The 27,218-nt window shown below is 57.9% G+C and overlaps 1 protein-coding gene across 3 annotated transcripts in view; it reads right to left on the reverse strand.

Moving 5' to 3' along the window:
* Window positions 1-27,218, reverse strand: part of TRIOBP (TRIO and F-actin binding protein) — a 66,589-nt gene that overhangs the window by 14,498 nt on the left and 24,873 nt on the right. Inside the window, exons 7-16 of one of the 3 annotated variants that reach the window (XM_021091502.1) lie at window positions 26,561-26,675; window positions 24,799-25,911; window positions 21,482-21,559; window positions 19,322-19,459; window positions 8,386-8,442; window positions 5,552-5,620; window positions 5,363-5,452; window positions 4,892-5,001; window positions 2,674-3,199; window positions 1,936-2,046 (exon numbers count right to left, since the gene is read on the reverse strand). In XM_021091502.1, the coding sequence (XP_020947161.1) occupies window positions 1,936-2,046; window positions 2,674-3,199; window positions 4,892-5,001; window positions 5,363-5,452; window positions 5,552-5,620; window positions 8,386-8,442; window positions 19,322-19,459; window positions 21,482-21,559; window positions 24,799-25,911; window positions 26,561-26,675 (2,407 nt within the window). Of the gene's footprint in view, window positions 1-671; window positions 1,786-1,935; window positions 2,047-2,673; window positions 3,200-4,891; window positions 5,002-5,362; window positions 5,453-5,551; window positions 5,621-8,385; window positions 8,443-14,543; window positions 14,742-19,321; window positions 19,460-21,481; window positions 21,560-24,798; window positions 25,912-26,560; window positions 26,676-27,218 lie in introns of those variants that run through there. The other 2 variants (XM_013997529.2, XM_013997526.2) reach the window with 2 other exon arrangements.

Below are 27,218 nucleotides of genomic sequence, written 5' to 3' on the forward strand. Positions count from 1 at the left end.
GGCCAGGGATTGAACCTGCAACCTCATGGTTCCTAGTCGGATTCGTTAACTACTGTGCCACGACAGGAACTCCAATTTTTTTGGTCTTTTTAGGGCCACACCCATAGCACATGGAAGTTCCCAGGCTAGGGGTCGAATCTGAACTGTAGCTGAGGCCTGAGTGAGCTAAGCTGCATCTGTGACTTAATGCTGAAGCTTGCAGCAATAGCGGATCTTTGACCCACTGAGCGAGGCTAGGGATCGAACCTACATGCTCACAGATGCTATGTCAGGTTCTTAACCCACTGAGCTGCAATGGGAACTCCTCAAGTTTTTCGTAATTTTGTGGCAGTTTTTAAGCACAGCCATTATTAGAAATTATATAAACATAATGGTTACATTAAAAACAAAGCTGAGGTGCGGCAGAAATGAACCTGACTAGCATCCATGAGGATGCAGGTTCGATCCCTGGCCTTGCTCAGTGGGTTAAGAACCCGGCACTGCCGTGAGCCGTGGTGTAGGCTGCAGACACAGCTTGGATCCCGAGTTGCTGTGGCTTGGTGTAGGCCAGCAACTGTAGCTCCAATTCGACCCCGAGCCTGGGAACTTCCACGTGCCTCAGGTATGGTCCTAAAAAAGCAGAAAACCCAACCAATCCAACAAACAAACAAAAAGCTCATACTCAAAATTCATCACGTCCTAATTACATTACTGCGTTTTATTATCAGCTATGCTTCGAGGTTATACATCTTCTGTATCTGTGGGGAGGAAACGCTACATGACGGCAAATACAGAGCTTCCTAACGCCAGGTTCAAGGACATCGGCCATCGCAGGAGCATTTACACCGTGGCAATTGGCAAACGGACAAAACGGTTTTATTGTTTTGTTGATTGTCCAGATGTAACCAAGCGATGAGTAAAAGCTAATGACGCTCACAGCACAGATCAAACTTCAAGGCGAGCCCAAGCTATGATCGCCACGGTATACACAGAACAAGAACCTGAGAAGGATTCTTAAAGGAACAGTCTCAACAGAACACACTCCTCCCATTCAGCAAAGAACTTGCTCATAACCTCGAACAAGTAAAGTTTCAACTTCTGCCTTGTCATCGTACGCGTTCACGCAAATCAAAATGCCAACCAACATTCACGATAGAACAACGCTTTGTTTGTGGGTGGGCTGTGGTCCCGAGCCTTCGGAAAAATCCATCAAAGCATTCTGAGAAAAATCAGTTTGCTATATGGAATTCACAATAAAAAGCATTACGTATTTTTCATTTGTAAGTTGCACACTAAGCATTCTTTAATATGAGTAAAATTAACAATTAACGTGTAAGTGTGTGAATGTACACACATGTATTTCTTCTGGAGAGCTAGTCGTCCCGGTTGTGACAGCGAAAGTGTCTCTGGAACCCGTCAGATGTCCCCAGGGGAGCAAAATCAGCCCTGGTTGAGGACCACTGTCCTAAGCAGACCGTGTGTCCCCCGAGGGCCACTGGAGGCTCCCAGGACCCAGGGACCGCCTTGCACAGAGCCTGGGGCTGGCAGGCATGGGCAGGATTTCCCTGTGTTTAGGGAGCAACTCCTAGGGGCCTGCCCCCTGGGGATCCCACTCTCCCCTAGGCCCCCTCTTCCCCAGGGGGTTGCGAGAACAGAAGATCACACGGGGGCTCACACACAGGCTCTGCAGTCAGCCGGGGCTGAGCGAATCCCGCCTCTGACATCTGCAGGCTGGTTGACCTCAGGCAAGTCACATAACCTCTCATAGCTCAGTGGCCTTGTCTGTAAAATGGGCACAGACACCCACTGGGGAGATGAAACGAGATGATGCACGTCAAATGCCTTGCACGGATGTCAGCACGTAGCAAGGGCTCTCCCCCCACGTGAGCCGTTTTCTCAAGTCATGGCAACCAGGAACCTGCCCCCGTCCCCCCTAAAGCCGCTCCTCAGACTTACCTGTGAGATGTAGCCTGGGGGGACGCGGCCGTCCTCCTGGGACTTGGGTGCACCTTGGGGAGCCTCCCCTTGGAGACGCCACGCCTCCAGCTGGGCTCGAAGGGACTGGACCTATGGGAGGAGGAGGTGAGGTTAGCAAGGGCCTGGAAACCGGACGGAGCTGGTGGGAGGCTTTGAGGGGCTTTGGGTTTGAGACGGGAAAGTGGTCCTGGTGTGGGGATGCGGACAAGGGGGACGTTCCAGCCGCTTCCTGGATGGCCAGGTCAGCGAGCCAGGAGAGCTATGGCCCAGAGGAGGCTAGACAGGGCATCGTGGTCACAGGTATTTGCTGAATGAATGCAGGTGGGGGGAAACGTCTCAGCGCCTCAGTTTCCCACCAGTGAAACAGGGATGAGGTCTAACCCTATGGGACCATGAGGTTAACATGAGCCAATGTAATGAGGGCCAAGGCCCAGGCTTGGTATGCACAAGGTGCTCAATAAAGGCTCTCTCCTTCTCTTCGCTTCCATCTTCCCTTCTCTGTGGCCGCTGAGGACAGAACTAAGATGGAAAACAAAATGAAACAAAAAATCCCCAGGCCCAGGAAAGATTCCAGTTCACAGGAGTCTGAGGTGTTGGTGGATCGGGGTGAGCTCCCCATCACTGCAGGTATGCAAGACAAATGCCATAGTGTGACTGTAGGGCTAGGACAGGCCTTGGTGGAGTGAGGAGGCTCCTAGAAACCAGCTGGCCACCTACCTCCTTCTCCAGTGCCTCGTGGCTGTCGCCGGGGGGCCCTCGGCGCTCCCCACGGCCTTGGTTGAGCAGGGCAGTGAGAGGCACCCGCTTATTCTCCCGCAGGGGCAGCTTCTCCAGTTCCTGCCACTTCTTCTCGATCTCCTCACTCAGCCGGCTCTGCTGGTCCTCGGTCAGGGGGGCGCCCAGGCCCCGGCGCGGACCCTCGCCGGCCGGTGTCTCCGTGGCCCTGCCATCCGTGGCCTCGAACCACTTGCGTCGCTCCTCGGAGCGCTGGGCCAGGTCCCGCTCCAGCTCCTCCTGCTTGGCCGGGCGGTCGAGAGCGCGGGCCGGGGTGCGGGCCCGCTGCGGGGAGCCCTGAGTCAGCGGGGAGAGCTCCACGTAGTCCAGCGACTGCCGCTGCCCATCCGCCTTCCGGGGGCCGCCCCGGCCAATGACCTCGGAGCCCACCCGCTGCTCCCCCGCCTTCAGGGAGCCCTTCAGGGTGCCGTGGCCTTGCAGCGTGTTCTCCTTATTGCAGTCCGAGAGCCTAGGGGGCCAGCAGAGCCATGTCAGGTGGGACCTTGCCCGCTCGGTCCGTGAACAAGCACTTGCGGGGTGCCACCTGTGCTCCGGGGCCGGGGGGCGGACCCCAGGGAGAAAGCAGGTTAGAGCTGGAGCTTCATCATTAACAGACCCTGGGAACCATCGGAGCTCCGCCACGTCCCAGCAGAGGGACAAGGGTACCAGGCCTCCCTCTTTGCGCCTCAGTCACCTCAATTGTCATCTGGCACAACAATGCCGCTCGCGGGATGAATGTGAGGACTTGGGGAGCAAATGAACATGTGCAAAGCAACCCGCAAGCCCTTTGCAAATGGGGACTGAAGCATTAACGCTGAGAGGGCGGTGTGAGGAGTTCCCGTTGTGGCTCAGCGGGGTACGATCCCGACTAGTATCCATGAGGATGCAGGTTCGATCCCTGGCCTCGCTCTGTGGCTTAAGGGTCTGGTGTTGCTGTGAGCTGTGGTGTAGGTCGCAGACGTGGCTCAGATCTGGCATTGCTGTGGCTGTGGTATAGGCCGGTAGCTGTAGCACCAGTCTGACCCCTAGCCTGGGAACCTCCATACGCCGCAGGTGTGGCCCTAAAAAAAAAAAAGTGTGAGACAAGGCCCCAGGTTTGAGAGGCTCACAATGGAACATGGGAGATGCCCAGGGTCACTGCTGGTGAGGTGAAGGGCGGCCCCTGGGCGCCATGGAGACTTTTAACAACTGTGGCAGTGCCCCTCTTCTTCCATAGCAATACTGGGTATGTGGCCACCTAGCCCCAAACGAAAGCATCCCTTGGAGCCATGCGTGGCCACGTGACTGCACTCTGCCCAGCGCGTGTGAGAGGTAATACCCTTTAAAGGACCCGGCATGCTCCAGCCTGGCTCCTGGCCAGGACCCCACGAGAATGTGAGCAGTGCTCTGCGCCAGGGTCAAGGCTGTGGCCTAAGGGTCTGGGCTGTACACTGGACTGTTTTGGAGCCAGAAATCAACCTGCCTCTTGTTTAAGCCTGTGTTTAGGATTTCTCTGTTACGGCAGCAGAGCCTACAAACTAAATCACAGTTCAGCTGCACAGCAGCTGAGTTTACACAGGGCCTCCAGGCCCATCCACACATGACACCTGGAGTGACAGATGAGGAACCTGAAACTCAGACAGGACAGCAACTGGCCTAAGGGTGACCAGCCAGGGGGGCTGGCACTTAGCACCCCCTGATAGCGACCGGGTTTCTGTTCCTGCTACCCAGCAGCCTGGGGGCATCTGGGGTTCAAGCTCTGTGGGGACTCTACCACCTGGTCATCCAGTCCTCTGGCCCCTTTACCCACAGCAACCTCGGGGGGGGGGGCTCCCCACCCAGACTACACGGCCATCCCTCCACCTAACACAGGCCCAGACACAGCCCCTGAGGCACAGATGATCAGCCATCACACGGGGACCTTTGACTGGCTGGCATCTTTTCCAGAGTCGAGCCCTCTCCCGACGCTTTTGCGATATGGGGACACATTAACCCCAAATCCTCAATGTCCTTGTGGGTGAGTTTTAAGCGTACTCACTGCCCTTCCCTCTCCCGAGTTTGTTGGTGGCAAAACTGAGACCCAGAAAGTACAGCCACCAGGCCCTCAGCTCAGGGCCAGAAACCCACGCAGGGACGCAGGGGTAAGCGCCCCCCCCGAGGCCCCAGTCCAGCCCGCACATACTTGGTGACATCTGGGGCTGAGGTTGGACGCACAGTCTTCCTCAGAGCCTCGATCCAGTTCCTCCGGATGCCCGAGGTCATGGCCGACAGGGTATAGACAGCGTCTTTGGTCTGCAAGTCCAGCCCACAGGTAGGTTGCCACCTGGCCAGCCCCACTGCTCCCTTCCCACTATGGACCCCGGGGAGACGGCTATCTAAGGCCTTGAGCCTGGAGGCAAGCGGGGGATGCCAAACCTCCCCTCCAGCAGCCTTGCAAGAGCCCCATCGCCCCCAAGATCCCTCCGACATTCAAACCGCCCTGCCAACCATATCTGGGATCGCCCTGGGTATGCTAAGTGTTGGCCGCAGAGCTTCCGACTGGCTCTCTGGGTAAGTGAGTGACAGGAGCTGGTGTGGTGAGCCATGCCCCACACCAACACCTCCTCCAGGGGGCCCTCCGGGCATGCCGCCCCCCAGCGGCCCGCAGCCTCACGTGGATCTGGAAGCCATAGTTGCGCTGCACGGCGAACTCAGTGACATCGGTGCAAGAGCGCAGGTCGATCTCGCCATCCAGCTCATCCGCCTGCAGCAGGAAGGCTCACAATGGTCCACGGACTCCAGTGACCCCCCCCCAGACCCCCAAACCCCTTCTGGGGATCCCCCAGCCACCCCATTGTCTCACCTCCTCAGCAGTGGAATCCCTGTAGTACTTGAGGCTTGAATCAGTCAGCACAAACCAGTGCTTCTTCCACTGTGAAGGAGATGGTGGCGAATTGGGGGGGTGGAATGAGACCATGTGGGTGCACTGTCCATGGGTGTCCTAGGTACTGCCAGGTCAACCCTTCTACTCACAGCAGGGGCCTGGCACCCTCACCTGCCCTGCTAAGGGGCAGGGGACAGGGCAGAGTCACAAAATCCACATTTGAGGTTCGCTCCTCCATTTCCTCTCTGAGCCTCGGGGGCAGCATCTGCGAAATGGGTCGGCTTCTCGGTAACCACACCCTCCCTTTCTTTCCAGAAGCCCGTCTCTGACTTGTTGACACCTCCACAGGCTTCCTGGTCCTTTCTGCCAAGATCACCACCAAGGGTCCGGAGAGCAAATCCCGCCCCGTGGAGTCCAGGAAGGGGTTGTGACCTGCGTAAGGTCATTCGCCCAGCAAGTCAGGGACCAGAACTGCTAAAAGTCTTTCCATGCACCTCCCCTGGGTCAGCCACCTCCGCGGCCAAGGACAAGTCTCCCAGAGAAGGAGGCCTAGAGAAGCCGGTCGCGTTCTACTCCCCCATCTGGGCGCTGGCTGGTTACATGCGTGTTCAGCCGTGGGAACACGCTGTCTGCACACTTATGATGCAGGCACCTTTCCGCAGTGCCTCTCTCTGCTCCTGCCTGGGTTAGGGTGCAGGACACAGAGGAGAGAAATGGGGGCATCAGATCAGCCTGATGTTAAAGTGCCAAGCTCAGCCCACCTCTGGGCTTCTGGCCATTCACCCGAATGCCAGTCGAGATCCACCCACTGGCTGGGTCAGTGCCTATCACCCAGTCCCTGGTCTTCCTGGAGCTCCCCCCACATCACCAAGCCCTATCCCTACTGTTGGCCATTTCAAGTACTTAGATTTCTTTCCCCTGGAAGATGGTAATTTGCAAGGATGTGCCAGGGTGATGCTTTTCTGCCTCTCTTGTGAGCTGTGTGAATTTTTTTTTTTTTTTTTTTTGCTTTTTAGGGCCACACCGGAGGCATAAGAAAGTTCCTAACCTAGGGGTCAGATTGGAGCTACAGTTGCTGGTCTACACCACAGCCACAGCAACATTAGATCTGAGCCGCCTCCGCGACCTATACCACAGCTCATGGCAATGCCAGGTCCTTAACCCCCTGAGCAAGACCAGGGATGGAACTCGCATCCTCATGGATACCGGTTGGGTTCATAACCTGCTGAGCCACAACAGGAACTCCCTCAAGCTGTGGGTCTTTAGTCAAGTGTCTTGCCCTCTCTGAGCTTCCGATTTCTGACTTGTAGAGGAGGGCCAATAAGAAGTTCCTAAGCCTTGTGGTGAGGTCAGAAGTTCCTAACCGCCCCCCCCCTCTCCCGGGCATGTCTCTCACGGCTCTTGGCATGAGGTTGGGCGCTGGGTTGGTGGGGATCTTTCTAAGAGGGCGGTCCTCTTAGACCCTCCCTGCCCTTCCTGAGTAGGCCGAGTTCTGCTCAGGACAACTGGCCCTCTGTAAAGTAGGGCAGGGGCTCTGTGCCAAGTATGCCCTTCCAGGCAGAGTTTGACTGCCCAAGTCGGCAGCTGGATGGAACTCCGTGGGCCTCGGGTGCCCCGAGGTCCAGGCCTGGGTTGGCCCAAGGTGCTGCTGGGCTTGGAGGAGATCAAAGCCCTTGCGGGGCTGTCTCCTGTCTGTGCACCAAGGGGTTGGGCTGGCTGAACTCCCAGGGCCCTTCCAGCTGGAACATTCCAAAACTCTGTGAAAGAGAATGAGTAACGGCCAGTTCTGGGTGGAGCCCATAATCTCTGCCCTCCAGAGACCCCGGGTGGGGAGGCTGGGAAGGGTCACTGGCAGAGTGCCCGGCCTTGTGTGAGCCTGGAGCCCAGCCACCAGAGGACGGGCGAGCAGGCAGCGGGTACGGAACCAGGCATGTGAGTAGGAAACACAATGAGATTCCCTTTGGCTCCAGTCCGTCCCCGGCATGCGGGCTGCACGCAGACCCAAGCCGCGGGCGCATGCAGGACCCGGGTGGGGAGACGTCCCCTCCCAGGCTGGGTGGGCAGGATGCCAGCTCCAGCTCCAGCCTGGCAGCCAGAAGGGTACAGCCGGTGAAAGGTGACTGTCCCTCCTGGGTCTAAAGATGCACACGTTACAGAAAGGGAGGGGTTATTAGCCGAGGCCCAAGCGCACACTGGGGGCTGTCGGGGATCCTTTCCATGCTTGATCTCTGTGACCCTGGCATCCGCCCTGGAAAGAGCTATCACCATCCAGCATGCCCATTTCACAGATGAGGCCACTGAGGCCAGAGGAAGCTGTGACTCGACCCACGGGGCCACAGGTTGGTGCGACCTCAAAAAAGGGACCCTGAGCCCCACCCGCAGGGTTAAAGATGTTGCTACATGGCTGGGCCCTCAGGCCAGCGACTCTCTGGAAACCCTTCCAGCCCAGACCCTTGGATACCCAGCCAGGGTCGTCAAGAGGTGGGAGGGCCAAGGGGCTCTTGGTGAGAGGAGGGGGTGGGGTGCAGGAGGCCACCAACCCTGGTGACCTTCACATCCCGCAGACGTCTCCAAGAGGCGGAGACGACTGCCCTGCCCTCCCACCCTCACAGCCCAAGGCCTGCTTTCCAACTGGACAAGGAACATCCTGCCCCCGGGGTTCCCCTTCTCGCCCCCACCTTGGATCCCCCTCCACTCAGAAGCCAGGCTTCCCAGAAGGCTGGACAGGCCCGGGAAGCCAAACTCAGCCACGGGGCCGCCCCCGGGACCCTGCAGCGAGCCCCACTCCCCCCGCCCCGCCTCAGCCCTCCTACCTCTCCAGGCTCGTCCAAGATCGACATCCATCCCTTCTTGAAGTTGAGCAGATCGGGCTATGGGGAGAAGGGGCAGATGAGTCAGGCTGGTGCGAACCAAGGGAGCCTGGGGCGGGAGGGGGGCTGCCCCTCCCGCCCCCCGAGTCCTCTAAGACTGAGGTCCTGCGAAGCCAGGAGAGAGGGCTGAGGGCCCAGGGAGCCCCTCAGATCCGCCCGAGCCACTGAGGTCGCCCTGGCCCCTTCCCAAACACCTGGCAATGTCTCAGAGGTAGGCTGGGTGACTGGCCCACCTCCAAGCCCCCCTCCCACCGGCCTGCTTCCCCACCTAAGGGGGGCGGAGGGGCCCGGAGACCCCTGCCTGTAAAAAGGGACCCTTGGGTAGCTCCAAGAACAGGCCAGACCAGCAGGGCTGAGCCAACTGTCCAGGTCCTTTCATGGATGAGGTCCCGGCGGCCCACTGGGAAAATGCCTTAATGCTCCTACCTACCCCCAACCCATGAACCTCCCATGGTCCAACCAGCCCTGCCCTCCTCTGGTCTCCTGGAGACCCTGAGAGATGGAGCCAGGCCCAGGCTGCTGTCAGAGACCCTTTGGTCTCCCCCAGATCTCTGGAAGGGCCAGGGAGATGGCACCTCGGTCCTGGCAAAGCCCTACCTGGCGGGGGCTGCCCAGGGGGGCACGGCTCCGGGGTCTGGGGGTTCCCAGCTGGAGCATGTTCCACGGGGGCCCGTGAGCTAGGCCCCGCCACCTAGCCCTAGATGACAAAGTGGCTCATCTGGGCATCCTCTCTGGCCAGGCCTATCTGGTGGGCACCAGTCACAGACCCTCCCGGCCTGCTGGGGAGACCTCTCTCTTGTCTACGTCCCGGTCCCCCTGCAGAGTCTCAGCTCCTGCCCACTGGCGGGGAGAGCAGGGCGGACCAGGCTGGCGGGCAGGGAGGAGGCAGCCACCTGTTGCCATGGCTCTGAGCCCACCTATCAGCGCCTGCATCACAGCCTCACCAGGCCAAGGTGTCTGGTTGCGTGGAGGGAGTGGGTAGCCTGGCTCAGTGGGGTGGGCGGTGGTGGTGGCAGTGGCAGTGGTGATGACAAGGTGCAGCTGGAAACCTGGAAACCGGAGCCACCTGACCTGGCCACCTCCCCCGATCTGCCTTCCACCCAGGGAGCCCCATTTTCCACTTCTGCAGGTGGAGGAAGAGTCCTGAGAGGGGCTAGCGCCAGCAGCCTGGGCATCCCCAGCCATCCCCAGCCACGGCCTTGGGGCCAGGGCCCCTGGATCTCAGCTGGATGGCCACCCTACTCCTGCACCGTAGCCCCTCCCTGCAGACCTGAGAGAAGGGACATGGGCTCTGCTCAGACCTGGGAAAGCCTGGGCTGTGTTCGCCCTGTCTGCTCTCTGCTCTTCACCGCCCCCTTGCCCACATCTGCCACAAGCTACTCAGGGCAGCTCCAAAGCTAAGACTGAAGACCGGTAGCCACACTCAGGGCCACCAAGTCACCGGGGTCCACTGCACACGGGGACCACCTGTGACCCCAGTGCCTGGCAGCAGGAATAAATATCTACCTCCTCCAGCTCCCTGATCTAAATTCCTGTGGTTTGGGGGCATCCCCACTCCCACTTCCTGGCGCTGAGGAGCCAGGGTTTCTGGGATGGACCGTGGAGCTGGCATCACCGTGCAGATCTGGGGAGAGGACGTGGGGAGAGCCCCCCGGCAAGGACGAGCAGATGACCCGCCCATCGGACCGAGCTGAGCCCGGGCTAGATCAGCCGCAGGCTTCCGGAGGCTGAGGAGGGGCTTCTCAGTGGGAATGACAGGCTGGGACCCCAAAGGCTGCCTGGGAAGTGGGGTCGTGGTGACCTTCCTAAGTCACATCCCCTTCCTGAGCCAGGCTGCCTGATGCGGCAAACGATGGGGGAGGGGTCCTGCCCTCCCCCAAGTTCTGTGAGAGAACTGAATGGGCTGCCCACGCAGATGGCGGTACACACACACACACACACACACACACACACACACACACCCCGCACGCTATGTCAGGCATGAGATGGCACCCTGACCTTGGGGACAGGAGGCTGCCAATGTGAGGTTGTTTTTTCTTTGTTTGTTTGTTTTCTTTTTTCTTTTTAGGGCCACACCTAAAGGCATATGGAAGTTCCCAGACTAGGGGTCGAGTTGGAGCTACAGATGCCGGCCTACACCACAGCCACAGCAACACAGGATCCAAGCCACACCTGCAACCTACACCATGGCTCAGGGCAACACTGGATCCTTAACCCACTGAGCAAGGCCAGGGAGCGAACCCACATCCTCATGGACACTATTTGGGTTCTTAATCCCGCTGAGCCACAACAGGAATTCCCAATGTGAGTTTTTAAACGTGCTGTTGGGGGGGAGGGGGTCCTGCGGGACAGAGTTCTGATAAAATAAGTCTCTCCCGCTCGCTGCACCTTCACAGGTGGCTCCTCCGGCCCGGGCACCTTGCTTCCACCTGCGTGAAGCTCCCTTTCTTTGTTCCCTTCTGGAGGACCGAGGACTCACAGCGGGCCCTCTGCCCTTTGGCCACAGGTCAGCACCGCCTCCCACCCGACTGGACCATCGACACAGCCTCCTGGTGAGCCCACTCTGGTGGGGGGACCCACTCAAAAAGGCCTAGTGTCACAAGCCTGCTTCAGATCTCCAGGGAAGGCTCCAGAACAAGGTCCAGCCGCCTTAGGATGTGGCACAAAAGCCTCAGCCTGGCAGCTTAGAGGCTCGTGTTTATGTCACCACATACCCTCACTGATTCCTAACACATCAGGACCCGGGGCCCTCCACGCATGCCAGTGTCCTCTGCTTGAAACACTAGGCCTCCTCCTTCTCCTCTGACCAGGTGAACACAGGCAAACCCCTTCTCATGCCTGAAGACCCAGCTTCGGAGTTCCCATCGTGGCACAGTGGAAAAGAACCTGACTAGGAACCATGAGGTTGTGGGTTCTATCCCTGGCCTCGCTCAGTGCATTAGGGATCTGGCGTTGCTGTGACCTGTGGTGTAGGTCACAGATGTGGCTCAGATCCTGTGCTGCTGTGGCTGTGGTGTAGGCCGGCAGCTGTAGCTCCAACTTGACCCCTAGCCTGGGAACCTCCATATGCCGTGGGTGCGGCCCTAAAAAGCAAAAAAAAAAAAAAAAAAAAAAAAAGACCCAGCTTCACTGCCACCTCTGAGGCTCCCTTCCCAGTACACAGCACACACCACCCCAAACAACCTCCCATGACCTCTGCTGCATCAGTGACCATCCTGAAGCCATGTCTTACCCTCATAGGCTACACTAGAAGTAACTCCGTGGGGGACATGAGCTGTCCACCCCCCAGGATCCACTCCCCAGGACTCAGGAGGAGCATCTGTAAAAATTTTCTTTTTCTCTTGCTTTCTCTTCCTTCCTCCCTCCCTCTCTCTTTTCTTTCCAGTGGCCTCTGGAGGTTTCCAGGCTAGGGGTGGAATTGGAGCTGCTGTTGCTGGCCACAGCCACAGCCACACCAGATCCAAGCCTCATCTGTGACTTACACCACAGCTCACGGCAGCCCTGGATCCTTAACCCACTGAGCAGGGCCAGGGGTCAAACCTGCAACCTCACAGATACTAGTCAGGTTCATAACCACTGAGCCACAACAGGAACTCCCTTCTCCTTTCTTTCTTTCCTTCATTTTTGGGGATTTTTTTTCTTTTTCTTTTTCTTTCTCTTTTTTTGGAAATAGGCACTGTCCTACACCAAGAAATCAGCCGTGAGCAAGAGAGGTGGTTCCTGCCCTGGTGGAACTCAGGACAGAGACAGACAATAAACAAGTGAGCAGGTATATAATTTGATGCCAGGCAGCGGCTGGGGAATGAAGCTCCAGGGGCAAGGCTGCAGCCGGCTAAGGCAAAAGGAGGTGGGGCAGATCCTGACTCCAGGCCCGGCTTCCTGAAGCCTCCAAGCATTTACTCTTTGCAGCACCTTTGCCACTTGCTCGTACAGATTCCTGAGGTTGGGGAGATGGGGCCAGGGAAGGGGAAAACATGTGGAGAAGAAGAAGGAAGGAGGCTAGCCTAGAGCAGGCTCAGGTCTAGAAAGGGCCAGGATGAACCTGCCAAATACTGTCGGAGATGATTGGGCACCTCCTCTCTGCTCCAAAACCTTTCATGGCTCCCCAGTGCTCCTAACCAAAGCCCAAGCTGCTTTTCCTGGCTTTCGATTTTTTTTTTTTTTTCTTTTTAGGGCCACACCTGCAGTATAGGGAAGTTCCCAGGCTAGGGGGTCTCATTAGAGCTGCAGCTCATGGCAATGACAGATCCTGAACCTGCTGAGCAAGACCAGGGATTGAACCCGCGTCCTCACAGATGCTAGTCGGGTTCTTCACCAGCTGAGCCACAACAGGAACTCCTCCTGGCCTTGGAGACCCTCCTCCCCAGGCCCCTTTGCTGTTTTCACCATTCAATTTCCCAAACACGGCCACCAGCCTTTGTCCACACTGGCCCCCAGCATGGTCCACCTCTACCTGACCCAGTCTTACGGTCCGGGGAGGACACGTCCCTCTGGAAGTCCCCTCCTACCAGCAGGGACATGCTTGTAGCACACTCGGAGCAGCCTCATCTTGTTCGGCATGTGCTCCCCAGGAAAGGCAACTGTGTGCACATCCTATCTCATCCTGAGAGAGAACTGGGACAGAGCTGGTGACAAATTCTGGCCCAGCCACAGCCCAGCTTTGTCACCTGGAGCGTGTTACTTCACCTCTCTACACCTCAGTGTCCTCGTCTGTTAGATGGGGACTTACCAGCAACCTTCAAGGATCTAATCTGGTGACGTGAAAGCACCCAGTTCAGAGCCTGGCAGGCACCCAGTTGGTAATGCAGCCACCTCCCACTGGCCTGGGGGGGCAGAGTGGGGGGTGGGGGCAGGACACTGACTCAGCTCCTCCCCCCCATATCCCTCTCTACTCCCTGACTGGGAAGGGGAGGCTGCTGACGACAGGAAGGGCCAGCAGAGAGGTGGCAGGATGTGCAGAGGCTGAGGAAGTCCAGGCAGTGACCAGGTCATCACACTCACGGGGCCAGGGGCCCTTCCAGAACCACACACCCCATCGGCCCAGCCCATTCCTCCTCAGGGTCTCCACTCGGTGGGAGAAAAGAGACTCGTGTCAGCACACACACACCCCCTGCTCAACTCCCCCTACCCTCCTCACCAGGCTGTCAGAGCCTCCCGAAGGCACTTGCCAGAAACAGTCCTGCCCCTCCCTTCCAGAACTTCCCAGCCAAGAGGCCAGACTGACCTGGAAAAGGGCTACTCCTTCCCTCACCCTTAGGGTAACCTCTGGCAACTCACCAATGCCTGTCCCCCCAGCCTCAGTTTATCCTGCTGTGAAATGGGGATAAGAGTGAACTCAGCTGGGAGGCCCAATATGCTAGTTAGGGCACAAGTATAGCAAGAGCTTGGGCATGGCTCATCCCCCAAAGAAAGACAAATCCCGGCCATCATGTTCCCCACCCCCAATCGGGGATTTGCCCCACCCAAGGTTCCAGCGCCACTACGAAGTGGCAAGCCCGGGAGAACATGGTATCCCGCTGCTTCAGAAATCCCTGAATGGGCTGGGACAGGGTGGGGCGGGGTAGCCCCTTCTCACCCACCCAGCTCCTCCGGCCAGCGCCCACACGGGCGGACAGTCTTCCCAGCCCGGATCGGCGCGACCCATCCGAACCAGGAGCCCCCGGCGAGACCCAGACCCAGGCCAGGCCCATCTCTGCTCCTCCAGAGCCCTGGAACCCTACAGATCTGGCGATTTGGAAGAATCAGATCAGGTTTTCACTCAGGGGGGTTGGAGGGGAGATGGGAAAGGGCCACCCCGAATCTGCCCGTGATTGGTCCCGCAAAAGTGAGGGGGTGGTGCCTGGGACCGAGAGTTCCCATTTCCACCGGGGTCGCCCGCCTGGGCTGTTGGCCGGGAAAAGTGAGGAGGCCGGGGGAAGGTGAGGCAGGACGGCCGGCCGGTGCCGCTGGGGTGGCCCTGTCTTCCGGCCGAGACCTCCTCTCGCCTCAGGGAAGTGAGGAGGGGGCTGCCCAGGAGGGGAGCGGCTCGGCTCTGGCTCGGGCCGTCACTCTCCACCCGGCCTGGGGCACAGAGGGGCTGCCCCTGGGGAGGGGGCACTCACCGTCATGGCGGCACCCCGGGGCGGCGGGAGCAGGAGGCAGGAAGGTGGAAAGGGCTCTCGGGCCGGGCTCAGCGGCGCGGGAATCCCGCCGCCGCCTCCGCCGCCGCCCCTCTCGGCTGCCCGCCGCCGCTCCTCCGGCCCTTCCCTTCCCCGGCGTTGCCCCGGCCCCTTCCATCCGCCCATAAAACTTTTTTTTTTTTTCAAACTTCCTGGGAGGACCCGGGCGGGCCAATGGGCGGCGGGGAAGCCGGGACAAACAGCGGCGGGGTCCGTGGGCCGGCCAATGGGAGCGCAGAATGGGCCAGGGGGCGGGGTCTTCCCCGACGGGACAGGGGGGAGCGGGGGCGGTCCCCGTAGGCGGATGGGGGCGGAGGGAAGGGAGGGCGAGCCCGGCTCTGGCCGCGGGCGCGCTGGGAGGAAGGAAGGGCCCAGTGTGCAGGTGACTCCGTCGGGTCACGGCGCAGGAGTGCGGGGTGGGGGCAGCCGGGTGTGGCATCTCCTCGCCCAGCCATGGCTGCCCGCCCGGGCCCCAGCCGCCGGAAGGAGTTAGGGGTCCATTGGGGCTCGGCGCCTCCGTTTGATGGCAACATGGGGAAAGCCTCAGTGCTACCAACTTAGCGGGTCCCACTCGAGAGCCCCACTCGTTACATATGTCATCGACTTTTGTCCTTACCGCAGACCTGACAGAGGGATATCCCTGTCCCCATTTTACTAATGAGAAAACGGAGGCTCAGAGAGGTAAGCCCCCTTGCCCAAAGTCGCACAGTAAGAAGAGATGTAATTCCTAGCACAAGTGAGTTCTGTGATTGTGATTCTTTCCCTAAATAACTCCTCCTCACGGGGGTCTTTCTGGGTTTAAGAACCTTACTTGGGGAGTTCCTGTTGTGGCTCAGCGGTAAGGAACCCGACTAGTATCCATGAGGATGTGAGTTTGATCCCTGCCCTTGCTCAGCGGGTTAAGTATCCGAGTTGCCCAAGTTGCAGATTCGGCTTGAATTTGGCCTTGCCCTGGCTGTGGCCCAGGCCTAGGCCAGAAGCGGCAATGCCGATTTGATCCCTAGCCTGAGAACTTCCATAGGCCCCGGGTGTGGCCTTAAAAAGCCCCCCCCCAAAAAAAAGAACCTCACTTGGGGTTCTCGAGTGTGAACTACACCCTTTTCTCACTTTCCCAGTGCACTTTGTGGTTTGTAGGAAGCCTTTTGCCCGCAGCTGATCTAAGCCTGCGGCCGAGGAGGGACTGTGGTGGAGTAAGTTGCTAAATGCATGGGGTGGTTTATGAGGCATTGTGATTCAAGCCCTGTGTTGCATTAAGCAAGGTACTTAACTTCTCTGTGCCCCAACTCTGCCCTCTGTAAAATGGGATAATGCTATTATCTCACATGGCTGCTGTAAGGATTAAGTGTTAATTTCAGTCACGCACCTACAACACCTCGATCCCTAGTTAGTGATCCTTAGTTAGGGAGGTGGGGAGCTTGGAATAACTACCATTTCAATGATTCTGCCATCTCAGTTTGGGGTTCAAGAACAATTGCTCCCATGATTGTAATTACTATCCCCATGTCACAGATTCAAGGGCCTCAGAGGCTCAAGGAGCTTAAGTTTTCCCAGATTTCCTCCTGGAATTCTCTCCTCCACCCTGAGGAACGAGGCCAAAGGTAAATCCATCCTCTAAGGCACTGACCTGCTGGCATCCCTGTGCTGTGTTCCCACCTAACCCCTGCATGTCCCTCAGGCATTTGGTCCTTGGGAGAGTAAACAGAGGACCTCAGCAGTTCCTGTCGTGGCCCAGCAGGTTAAGACCCCAACTAGTATGCAAGAGGATATGGGTGTGTGTGATCCCTGGCCTCACATAGAGGGTTAAAGGATCCGGCATTGCTGTGGCTGTGGCATAGGCTAGCAGCTGTAGCTACAATTGGACCCCGAGCCCAGGAACTCCCACAGGCCATAGGTGTGGCCCTCAAAAGAAAGAAAATGAAAACAAAACAAAACAGAAGGCCTCAGCTACCACCAATGCCCTAGGCACAGTGGTGTGGGCTCTTTGACCACACCAGCCTCCTTGCTGGTTTCTTGGCCACTGAGACTCCCCGGGTAGTACCCGCAACATGGTGCTCAGACCACTGCCCTGCTCCAAGTTCTTCACTTCTGCAAAGCTGATAGGTCCATTCTTATGCCAGGCAGTCAGTGTCCATTATCATCTGGCCCCACCTGCTCGCCTCCATCATTAGACACGCATGCTCCACACACATGGGATATACAGCAGGGGACCACTGGGAGTTCCCAGCATAAGCCAGGTCCCCTGTCCCTCCCTAACTGCACCAGGTGTTCTGTGCTGTGTCTGGAATACTTCCCTTCCTGTCCTCTTATGTCCCAACACGCGCGTACACACACACACATACACTTACCCTCTGCCTCCCTTCCCTCCAGATGTTTGTTTGCCTGGAAAATTCCTCCTCACCCTTCAAATCGCAGTCCAAAGGAAGCCAGAGTGCCCCCCAGCACAGACTTAGAAGCTCCCTGCCCAGAGCTCCTGGCCTCTGGACACTCCCCAGCCCAAGCCATGGCCACACTGTGTTCTCACCAGTTCTATGTCAGTGTCCGCACAAACTGTGAGTTCCTTGTGGGCGGGCGCAGAGTGGGTTTTGTTCTATCTTGTAGGCCAGCCCTGGGCCTCAGCCCACACCAGGTCCTTAGTAAACACTGGTCAAGTGAACAAATGCACAAAAGCTTCTCTACCGCAGCTTGTCCTGGTAGGACAGGGATGACACAGCCTCGGGGACCCAGAAGTGACTTATCAAACAGAGCCACCAAACGCTGGGATTATCCATTCTCAAACTGTTTCTCCACTGAGGATAATGATATGAGGCTCAAAGAAGGGAGATAATGGCCCAAAGTCACACAAGTTAGGGGCAGGGACAGAACTCTAGTCCAGGCTTCCTGGCTCTTGACCTGGGACTAATTTCACTCTCTAGCCCAAAAAATGTTTGAAGCTGCTCTAAGCAACTGTCTGGGAGGCTCCACCAGTAGTTCCATCTCTCAGCTCCTGATTTGCCTCTTTCCCTGATAAGAGAACAGCTACAAACTCATTGAGCCTCAGTTGCCACATCTGTCTAATGGGGAAAACCTACCAGAACTCTCGGGGCTGCAAGAAGGATTGAGGGAGATCAGGATGCACAGAGGTGGAGGGGGTGGTGAAGTCAGCCAGAGCAGGGTTCAAATCCTAGCTCTCCCTTTTGTGTGACCCAGAACAAGGGAGTTGCCTTTCTTCATCTATAAGTGGACAATACGAACTGAATGGTGAGGAATCCATGCAGCCAGGGATGCCATGTGCTGGACACAGAACTGGGCACATAGTAGGTGCACAATAAATGCTGACTATCATCACCATCAATATCATCCCAGAGCCCATTTCCCCATTTCTCCCCCCCCCCAAACCAGGAACTTAGCTGCCCCCTCCCGCTGGAACGACTGTGTTGCAGTGACCTTTAGTTAGGCTGATAAGGTAATTCCCGCCCATGGCTTCAAGATACCACCCTCCTGCCCAGAAAAACCACACGTTTGCCTGGTTATCCTTGTGCCTTAACCCCCAAAGAGCAGCAGAGAGGAAATTATGAAGGGGATGGTTGCTCTGATTTATCTTGCTGCGCTTTCATTATTAGTATATAGAAATGGAGTGGATGGGAGTTCCCGTCGTGACTCAGTGGTTAATGAATCCGACTGGTATCCATGAGGATTCAGGTTCGATCCCCAGCCTCGCTCAGAAGGTTAAGGATCCCGCGTTGCTGTGGCTGTGGTGTAGGCCAGCAACTGTAGCTCCGATTCGACCCCTAGCCTGGGAACCTCCATATGCCGTGAGTGTGACCCTAAAAAGACAAAAAAAAAGAAAGAAAGAAATGGATGGAAAAGTTAGTGTTTGGACACCACCTCTCCCCCCATCACGCCTCTGTGCATCCTGATTTCTCTGAGCCCTTCCTGCCACCCTGATCTGATCGGCTCCATAGATTTTTTTCCCCATTAGGCAGATGTGGCTGCTGCGGCTTGGTGCATCTGGCTGCAGCCATTCTATCCAGGCATAAGGAAAATCAGCAAGAGGCTGGCTCCTCTAAACCCTAGCTGGGCAACCCTGGGCATGTCAGCCTCACCTCCCTGGGTCTCAGTCCTTCATCTGTAGAATGGGTATACTTTCACCTGCCCGCCAAGCACCAGCCCCCAAGCCAATGAGAGTACAACGGTCAGCCTGTCACTGAGACAAGAGACCCCACAAGCCTGCCTGTGGCCCCTGGAGGTGGCTGGGCCTCTTCCCTCCCATTGTGGAGGGGGCAGGAGAGAGCAGGTCACAGCTGCCTCCCCTCTCTGCCCTGGAGGAAACCCTGAACCAGAGGCCTGAGTGTTTACAGCCCTCTCTGGGCAGGCGATGGGTTACGTAATGCCAGATGTTTGTGCAACTGGCCTGGGCCCAGGTCTGAGACACGCTCTGCAATCCGGAGCCCCTCACCGGCCCCCTTCCCTCTCCCCCTTCCCCCAGTCTGGCTCCCCTCGGCCTGTTTGCTGATTGGGAGCTTTCGGCTGCGTGGATTATTCCATCACCCTTACCCTGAAAGCTGAAAAGGGCCCCAGCCTGGTCCTGCAGGTGAGACACCCCACTCACTTCAGAGACCATGGGGGCCTCAAATCGCGCTCTCTCGGCCCCGCCTCACTCTTCTTTGACTAACACCAGCCTCTTCCCTCCCCTCCCCCCTCTCCCCACCCTCACCCCTCCCGCCCCACTGGAGCCAGCCTACCCTTTGCCACCTGAGGACCCCCAGAGACAGCAGGAACGGATTGAACAGCGTGGGACGGTCCCCGGGCATCCGCCATGAGGTCACCAGTCGGCCCTTGAGCGGGCTCCCGGCCTTGCCCTCTGCTGGCCTCTTGTCTGCCTGTCAAACAGGGTCCAGTGTTGGTCCCCAAGTCCCTTTGATGGGATGGGGGAGTCTCTGACGACAGCCTCCCCTGCCCGTGCTGCCATGCCCACCTCAAAGGCCCTGGGTCCCCATCTTTCTTGTCCACACCGCGTGGTGTCGGCCGACAGCTCTCCCGGGGCTCGGCACCCCTGGGGATGAGCAGGAGGGGCTTGGGGACCACAGATGTGTGTTCAGCCCGCATGGGGTTTTCAGATTATTTGTATCACGTTCCAGTATTAAATAATCAAGAGGTTTAGTCTATAACTACATACTTCCAGCTGCTCTTGAAATGTCTAAAGATGGAGAAACTCTGGGCCCCTCTTTCTTCTCCCAACAACCATGGGAGCCAAGGGCTCACCCATGGGCCTCCTAACCCCGGGGCCCCCCATCCGCCTCTCTCCTCACCTTTGTGAAGGAGTCACAGGCGTCTACAGCCACACCCAGCAGAGCCCCCAGGCGCACCCCCTTTGGAGTTGTCCTTGTTGGGGAAACTGAGACCCCAGTATGGCAGAGGCATTTGCCCAACATCACATAGCAGGTGACTGGCAGAGGCAGGACAGAGCTCAGCTGTCCCAACTCTCCAGAGTCCAGAGTCTCTGGACATGGGACATGAAGCATCAAAACACAGGTCCAGGGGGTTTTGGGGGGAGGAGGGTCCCCACTCTGTCACCACATCCCCATCACAGCCCTGACACTAGACCGTGGGCTCTGTGCCCGGGCTCCAGTTCACCTCTGGCCCACACCCAGGCACAAGTGCTCTCTGAGGGTTTGTGAGTGCCTGCCTGCCTGCATGCATGCTGCATGAAGGAGGCAGTTATCAATTCTGTCCAACCCAGGCTTCCCGGAGGTGGAGTGAGAGGTTTTCTATGTTGCTGGGGCCGGCCTATTTCATGATGACTGGAGGGGGACCCCTGCATTGCTATTTCCTCTTTGTTCACACACCCCAGGAAGTATGAGGAAATAATCCAGAAAGAGGAAGCGCAACGGTGCCAGAGTCCCTGTGAGAGCGGGCAGGGTGCTTAGTGACCAGTCCCCTGTCCTCTCCCATTTCACAGATGGCAAACCTGGCCCACCAAGCAGTTTAGGTTGCTGCTTCTATGGCGGGAGGCCACGCTGGCAATCAGGGCAGAGCCGGGAAGCGGCGTTGCTGGGAGTCCTGAGCCCTGGGTCCTAATTGGAGCCCAGCCACCGCCACCAACCAGCTATGTGATCTAGGACAACTGTCCTGCCCCTTGTTTCCCCATCTGCTCTTTATCCCCCCAGCTCTGACTAGCAGCAGGGCCAGATTTTGGGGCTCTGGGCTGCCAGACAGACGCCCCCCATCACACCCGGCTTCGAGGGAACAGCAGGACAGCAGGATTAGGAGAGCTCAGCCTCAAACAGCCCTGTCTCCTCCCCGCCTCCCGCTGCCCCAGGCCCTCGGCTCTGACCTCACCTCTCTGGAGGCTGCGGGTGATGAGAACAGTCTGTTTGGCAGGTCATGGGCAGGGGCGGGGCGGAGCAGCTGCTCCAGCTGCAGCCAGGCCTCAGGGCAGCCTCGGCGGGTCCCACCCTTGCTCTCCCGCCCCGCCCCGGGACCCTGGAGAGCCTCCAGGCCCAGCTGACTTCCGTACCCCCTTGGTGTTCCTCTGGCTCCGGCTCCTGGAAACCCTACCCTTTCTCCCAGCCTGGCCAGCCCTCCAGAACCAGAAGGACCTTGCCTTCGGAGAACATCAGGGCCAAACTGCCACTGGCCCAGGGAAGGGCAGTGACCTTTTCAGGGCATCCTAGCAAGTTGAAAGCAGAGCCCTGGACTTCTGACCCCAGGATTATCCACCCACCCAGGTTCCCGGGCCAAAAAGTGGCCCTTGCTGCCCAGCTCTTCTGGAATCCTTCTTCTGAAGGACCCCAAGGCAGAGCCAACCTTGGTCTGGATGATGCTGGAGCTCATCTGAGGACCTCGGCCCACCTCCAACCTGATGTCCCCTCCCTGTGTGCCCACACCCATGATCCAACTACCGAGTCTGCCTGCTTCTGGTCAGTCGGGGAGTCTTGGCTTCTGCTTCGTTCTGACTCCTCAGGCGCCTTTGATTGGAACTGGAGATAAGAAAGAATACAGCTTAGGTCAGGTTGTTCCCAGGTTCCAACCATCTATCCTACCTTTTTTTTTTTTTTTTTTGGTCTTTTTAGGGCTGCACTTGCAGCATATGGAGGTTCCTAGGCTAGGGGTCGAATCGGAGCTGTAGCAATGCCAGATCCGCGCTGTGTCTGCAGTTTACACCACAGCTGACGGCAACCCTGGATCCTTAACCCACTGAGCAAGGTCAGGGATCCTGCGTCCTCATGGATAGTCGCGTTTGTTAACCACTGAGCCACGACAGGAACTCCCATGTACCCAGCCTCTTATCCATTCATTCATCATCCATCCATCTAACATCCACCTAGAATCCGTCATCAATAGATCCATGTATATCCACCCAACCATTCAAAATCCAGCCTGTGTCATCCACCCATTTTCTATCTAACATCCATTATCCCAATACATCCATCTCCAATGTATGCACCATCTCTCCATCCATCCTATATCCATGTATCCTTCCTGAATCCATCCAACATCCATTTGTCCATCATCCATCTACCCATCTCCGCAACATCCATTCACCATCCATCATCCACCTTCCAGATTTACCCATCCCTGCAACACCCATCTGCCTGTGTTCTCCCCAACATTCATCCATCCGTTAATCACGCCATCCATCATCTGAGCATCGTCTGTCTAGCCAATACCCATCCTCTGTTCCATTCATCACCCATCCACCCATCCATCCACCCATCTGTCACCCATTCAGTATCTATTTCTCACTTGTCCAACATATATCATCTGTCTATCACCAGTTCACATGTCTGTCATCCATCGTTCATCCATCATCTGCCCACTGACCGACCCACCCTCCATCTATTTCTTCCAAACCCTCAAGCATCCATGTATTTACTGGTCAACCAGCCAAGGAGTTCCTCCTTTGTGTCAGACCCTGGACCAGGAGCCAGAGGTACAGAGATAGTGTTGGTGCAGTTCTTGCTTGCAAGGAGCTCATGTTTCTTAAGGGGAAGGACAATTAAGCATGATCAGATGAAGAGTAGCAGAACCACCAAGCCCAGAAGGGAAAAATCACCAACCCAGGGGTGGGGTGAGTATTCAAGGAAGGCATCTCAGAACAGGGCACAGCACAACGAAGGGCAAATCCGGGGTAGAAGGCCAGGAGGGATGCCATGCCAAGGATCTCCTAGAGGTGACCCGCTGGAGCCCCCGCAGGCCCTGGTGAATGCTTCTCCTGTGTCATCTTTGAAACACCCTTAGGCACCTAGTGCTCCCACCCCTCCCCAGTCACCATCTCCTAACCGCCCAGGGGCCTCCGAGCTTCACCATAGAGTAACTCTAGCTGGAATCTCTCTGCCCCCACCCCTTCCCATTTAAGCAGGCCAGCCTGCAGCACCCCTGCATCCACTGGGATGCAGCATCTTCTCCGCCCTGAGCTGCCTGTGGTCCACCTGCCTCTCCCACCAGCCTGACAGCCACCTCTCATGTGGTGCCCCAAATCCCCAAATCTCCTTTTGGTTCCAAGGGCAAGACCAAGCTGGCTCATCCCTGCATCACTGGTGTCAGTGCATTAAGTTGATCAGAGGACAAATCATAGCAGCCTCAGGGAAGAACAGACACGGAGGCTCCCTAGTCCTGCCATGGGCTCAGGGGCTCCCCAACAGAGTGGTTAAAAGCTCAGGCTTTGCTGGAGTTCCCTGGTGGCCTAGTGGTTAAGTATCCAGCATTGTCACTGCTGTGGCTGGGCTTGCTGCTGTGGTGCAGTTTCAATCCCTGGCCTGGGAACTTCTGCATGTTGGAGGCATAGCCAAAATTTAATGAATGAATGAATTTTTAAAAGCTCAGGCACTGGAACCGATACTTTGATCTCACTTCTCTTGACATATGTGTGCCTGGCAAATGCTTAATGAGTCTGAGCCTTGTATCCAGCTGTGCATGTAAAGCACCAGCCCAGGAGCCCCTGGCACCCTGTAAACTCTCCCCTGTGGGTGACAGGGCGTGCACATCGTAGAGAGGAGGGTTTAGCTGAAGGCGCAGGAGCCTCCATATCGTCCCACTGGCGCCTGTCAGGGGAGCAGTTGGTCCCACTTTACAGGGAAGACCAGGACCAAGAGAAGCTGTGTCCAAACCCACATGCTGTGAGCTGAAGGCAGCCTGCAGCCTCTGCCTCCAGGACCCTTCCCGCTCACCATCTTCAGATAAATGCTGACTCTGTGATTCTGCTCTTGGGCCAAAGAGACAGGGTAGGTACTCGGCGAGCACCTCCTATGTGCCAAGCATTGGAGCTGCTTGGTGCATAGGCCCTCACTTAAGCAGCTCTCTCGGCAGGCAGCCCAGCTCTGTGAGCATTTGTGCAACCACTTCCTTTTGCCTGAGAGGAGACAGAGGGGCCGCAGGGGATAAGCGAAGCTGTCCTGACCTTTGAGAAACTTGAAAGACAGCAAGCAGGAGGGGACTCCATGGGCTAGAGTCCCAGACAGGGCCAGGCAGAAACCACCAGAGGCAACACAAACCGGGTGCTGTAGGGGCACCCGGGAGGGAAGGGAGAAGACCCTGGCCACAGCATCTTGCTTGAGGCCTCAGGGGATCTACACAGAGCCAGACCTGGGGTCCACCCCTCCCCCCAGCCCTTACTGGCTGTGTGACTTTGGGTGAGTGGCTTAACCTCTCTGGGCTTCAGTTTCCTTATCTGTAAATGGATTGTGCCTTTCTCATCAGATGGCCAAGGAGATTAAATGAGGAAAACACCAGAAAACTTTCAGACCAAGGCTTAGCACAGAGTAAATGCTCAAAAAAGCGCTGGTTGGAGTTCCCATCGTGGCGCAGTGGTTGATGAATCCGACTAGGAACCATGAGGTTGCGGGTTCGGTCCCTGCCCTCGCTCAGTGGGGTAACGATCCAGCGTTGCCGTGAGCTGTGGTGTAGGTTGCAGACGCGGCTCCGATCCCGCGTTGCTGTGGCTCCGGCGTAGGCCGGCAGCTATGGCTCCAATTGGACCCCTAGCCTGGGAACCTCCATATGCCGCGGGAGCGGCCCAAAGAAATAGCAAAAAGACAAAAATAAAATAAAATAAAATAAAAAAGCGTTGGTTATTATCACTGTCCAGCTTGGCGATAGGGAAAGATTTTGTTCGGGAGGGAGGAGGAGTCCATGGGGGGAGCCTTTTCCTGGACACTCGCCTGGGGTGACGCTGACTTCCAAACACCCCCCGCCACCCTGGGAAGTGAGGCTGACTTACCTCCCACTGGGGTGGGCTGGGGCCCTCTGCCGGGCTCCTGCTCCCCAGCTGGTCCCTCTCCTCCAGACCAGCCGTCGGTGAGGTCTCTGGTCCGCTTGTCACTTTGGTCTTTGGCCACTGGGTGGAGGTGCTGGGGAGGCCGGGTGCCTGGCTGGAGCCCTGGGCCCACTGCCCGGGGCTGTATCCATTGATGAGGGTAGCCCCTGCCTCTCCTTCAGGCTGGCGGTGTGGCTCTGGCTCCAGCTCCAGGGTAACCTTCGTGCCTGGAGAAGTGGTGCCTGGGCCAGCCCAGGGTCCAGGCGAGTCCTTGTGGGGCAGCTGGGCCCGCAGGAGCTCCAGGAGGCCCTCCCAGTCCAGCCTGGGAAGATGGCAGGGGAGCGCTGGCTCCTCCAAGTGGGTCCAGGCCCTCTCTCTGGGTGCCCCGAGAAGACTCACCAGGTCCCTCCAGTCAAGCTCGGGCGGCTGCTCGGGGCCATGCAGGTGTGGGCAGGTTCCCTCCACCCCCCAGCTGGCAGCAGGGGGTGTCTCAGACCTCTGGGATTTTGCGAATTCTGCCACCCCTGTCCCGGAGTTCTCCGGGGAGCTCACAGGTTGCTGAGGACCGGACAGCTCCTGCAGGCTGCCCCAGCCCCTCTGAGCCGGCCTGTCAGGGGGCTCCTGTAGCCCATTACTGGGGGGCTCCTCCCAGGCCTCTGACCGCCCCCAGTGAAAGGCGGGGCTGCCCAGCAGCCTCCAGCTCTCCTCAGACTCCCTGGGAGGGCCCTGCCATGCTCCCTCTGGGGCTCCGGCAGCCCCCCGGCTGGGCACCCCAAATCCTAGCCAGCGCCCCGGGCCCAGGCCCTCCTCCAGGTGTCGGTGCAGGCCCCAGGGTCCTGGTGGTGCCTCCTGACTCTGGCACCCTCCGGGAGGCTGTCTTGGGGCTGCCCGGCTGCTCTGCAGATGTCTCTCTGTCCGCTGCTCCCTCTCAGGGGTCCTGGCTGACGTCCTTGGGGGCGGCGAGGATCCCCGGAGCTGCCGGTCCCCCTCCGGCCGCCTCTCGGGGCTCCTGGGACGGGGGGCCTCTGCTCGGCTCCGGCGGGCCGGTTCTGCCTGCTGCGCCAGGGGCTTGATTACCTGAGGATGGGGGGAGGTTAGCCTCCAGGACCTTGACTGGCTAGTGTCTGGCCAGGAGGACAGGAAACTGCAGCCTTAGCCAGGCCTTCGGGAGAGGCGAGCTGTGTCCTCACAGCAGGCCAGATCAAAAGTCACGTACTTAAAGTCTCTGGATTCCCTCCCAGGGGGTGTCAGCCCCTCCCTCTCACCTGCCTTCCTCAGTTCCAGAAAGAGCTGCAGAGAGCTGCTCATTTTCCGGCTTCCCCCTCCCCCCAAGATATTGATTCCAACCCGGGCTATCAGGTGCCGAAATTTCCACCACCCTCCACAGGGTCGGGCCTTCTAAGAGTTTCTTTAAAAATACAAATCCCCCCCTCCCCCGCCCCAAGAGGCTGGACTGGTGCATGGGGGGTTTTCCATGCAAACTTCCCAAGATGACAGACAGCTCATGAGGGAAGGGGGCAGCATGGACTGGCCATCTTCAAGACAGACGGATTCGGGTCCATCTCAGTTTTTCCAGGAGCTGCTGGCTCTTTGGGAGAGGAAGGAGCTGGACCCCCGTGATGGCGACTCTGAATAGGGAACTTTCCTTCCCAGGCCCTGCCCGGCACCTGGGGTAGGGGAGAAGCCATGGGGGTGCAGGGGCCCCAGACTGGCTGGCAGCGCTCACCTCCCTGCTGAGGGCAGGGCTGGATTGTCTTCGGAGAAGTTGGCTCTGATCTTGGCTGGGCCGCTGCGACCGCCCCTCGTCCCGGGCCTGGAAGGCCCCTGGTGCCTCGGACCTCCTATGAGCAAAGGGCCCTTGGGACTGTCCCACTCCCAGCACCCCAGGCCCTCTAGTCCCACCCCCAATGGAGGAGATGTAGCAGATGCAGGGACCCACCGAAAGCTCACCAAAGGGCCCTAAATGAGAGAGGATGTTTTCAGGGCCTCAGTTTCCCCTTCTGTAAAATGGGACAGTCAACCCTGCCCTAGTCTGCCTGCTTCCCAGGGCTGCTGTGAAGGTGGAATGAGAAAAAGGATGAGTGGAATTCCCGTTGTGGCTCAATGGGTTAAGAACCCAACTAGTTTCCACGAGGACATGGGTTCCATCCCTGGCCTTGCTCAGTGGGTTAAGGATCCAGGGTTGCTGTGAGCTGTGATGTAGGTTGCAGACGCAGCTGTGGCTGTGGGGTAAGCCAGCAGCTGTAGCTCCGATTAGACTCCTAGCCCAGGGAACTTCCATATGCCACGAGTTCAGCCTAAAAAGACCAAAGAGAGAGAGAGAGAGAGAAAGAAAAGGGCTGAGCAAAGGTGGGTGGCCCAGCCTTGGCCCTGACTGCCTCCAG

The sequence above is a fragment of the Sus scrofa genome, chromosome 5 (assembly GCF_000003025.6).
Source record: "Sus scrofa isolate TJ Tabasco breed Duroc chromosome 5, Sscrofa11.1, whole genome shotgun sequence".
In the NCBI taxonomy this organism is placed as follows: domain Eukaryota; kingdom Metazoa; phylum Chordata; class Mammalia; order Artiodactyla; family Suidae; genus Sus; species Sus scrofa.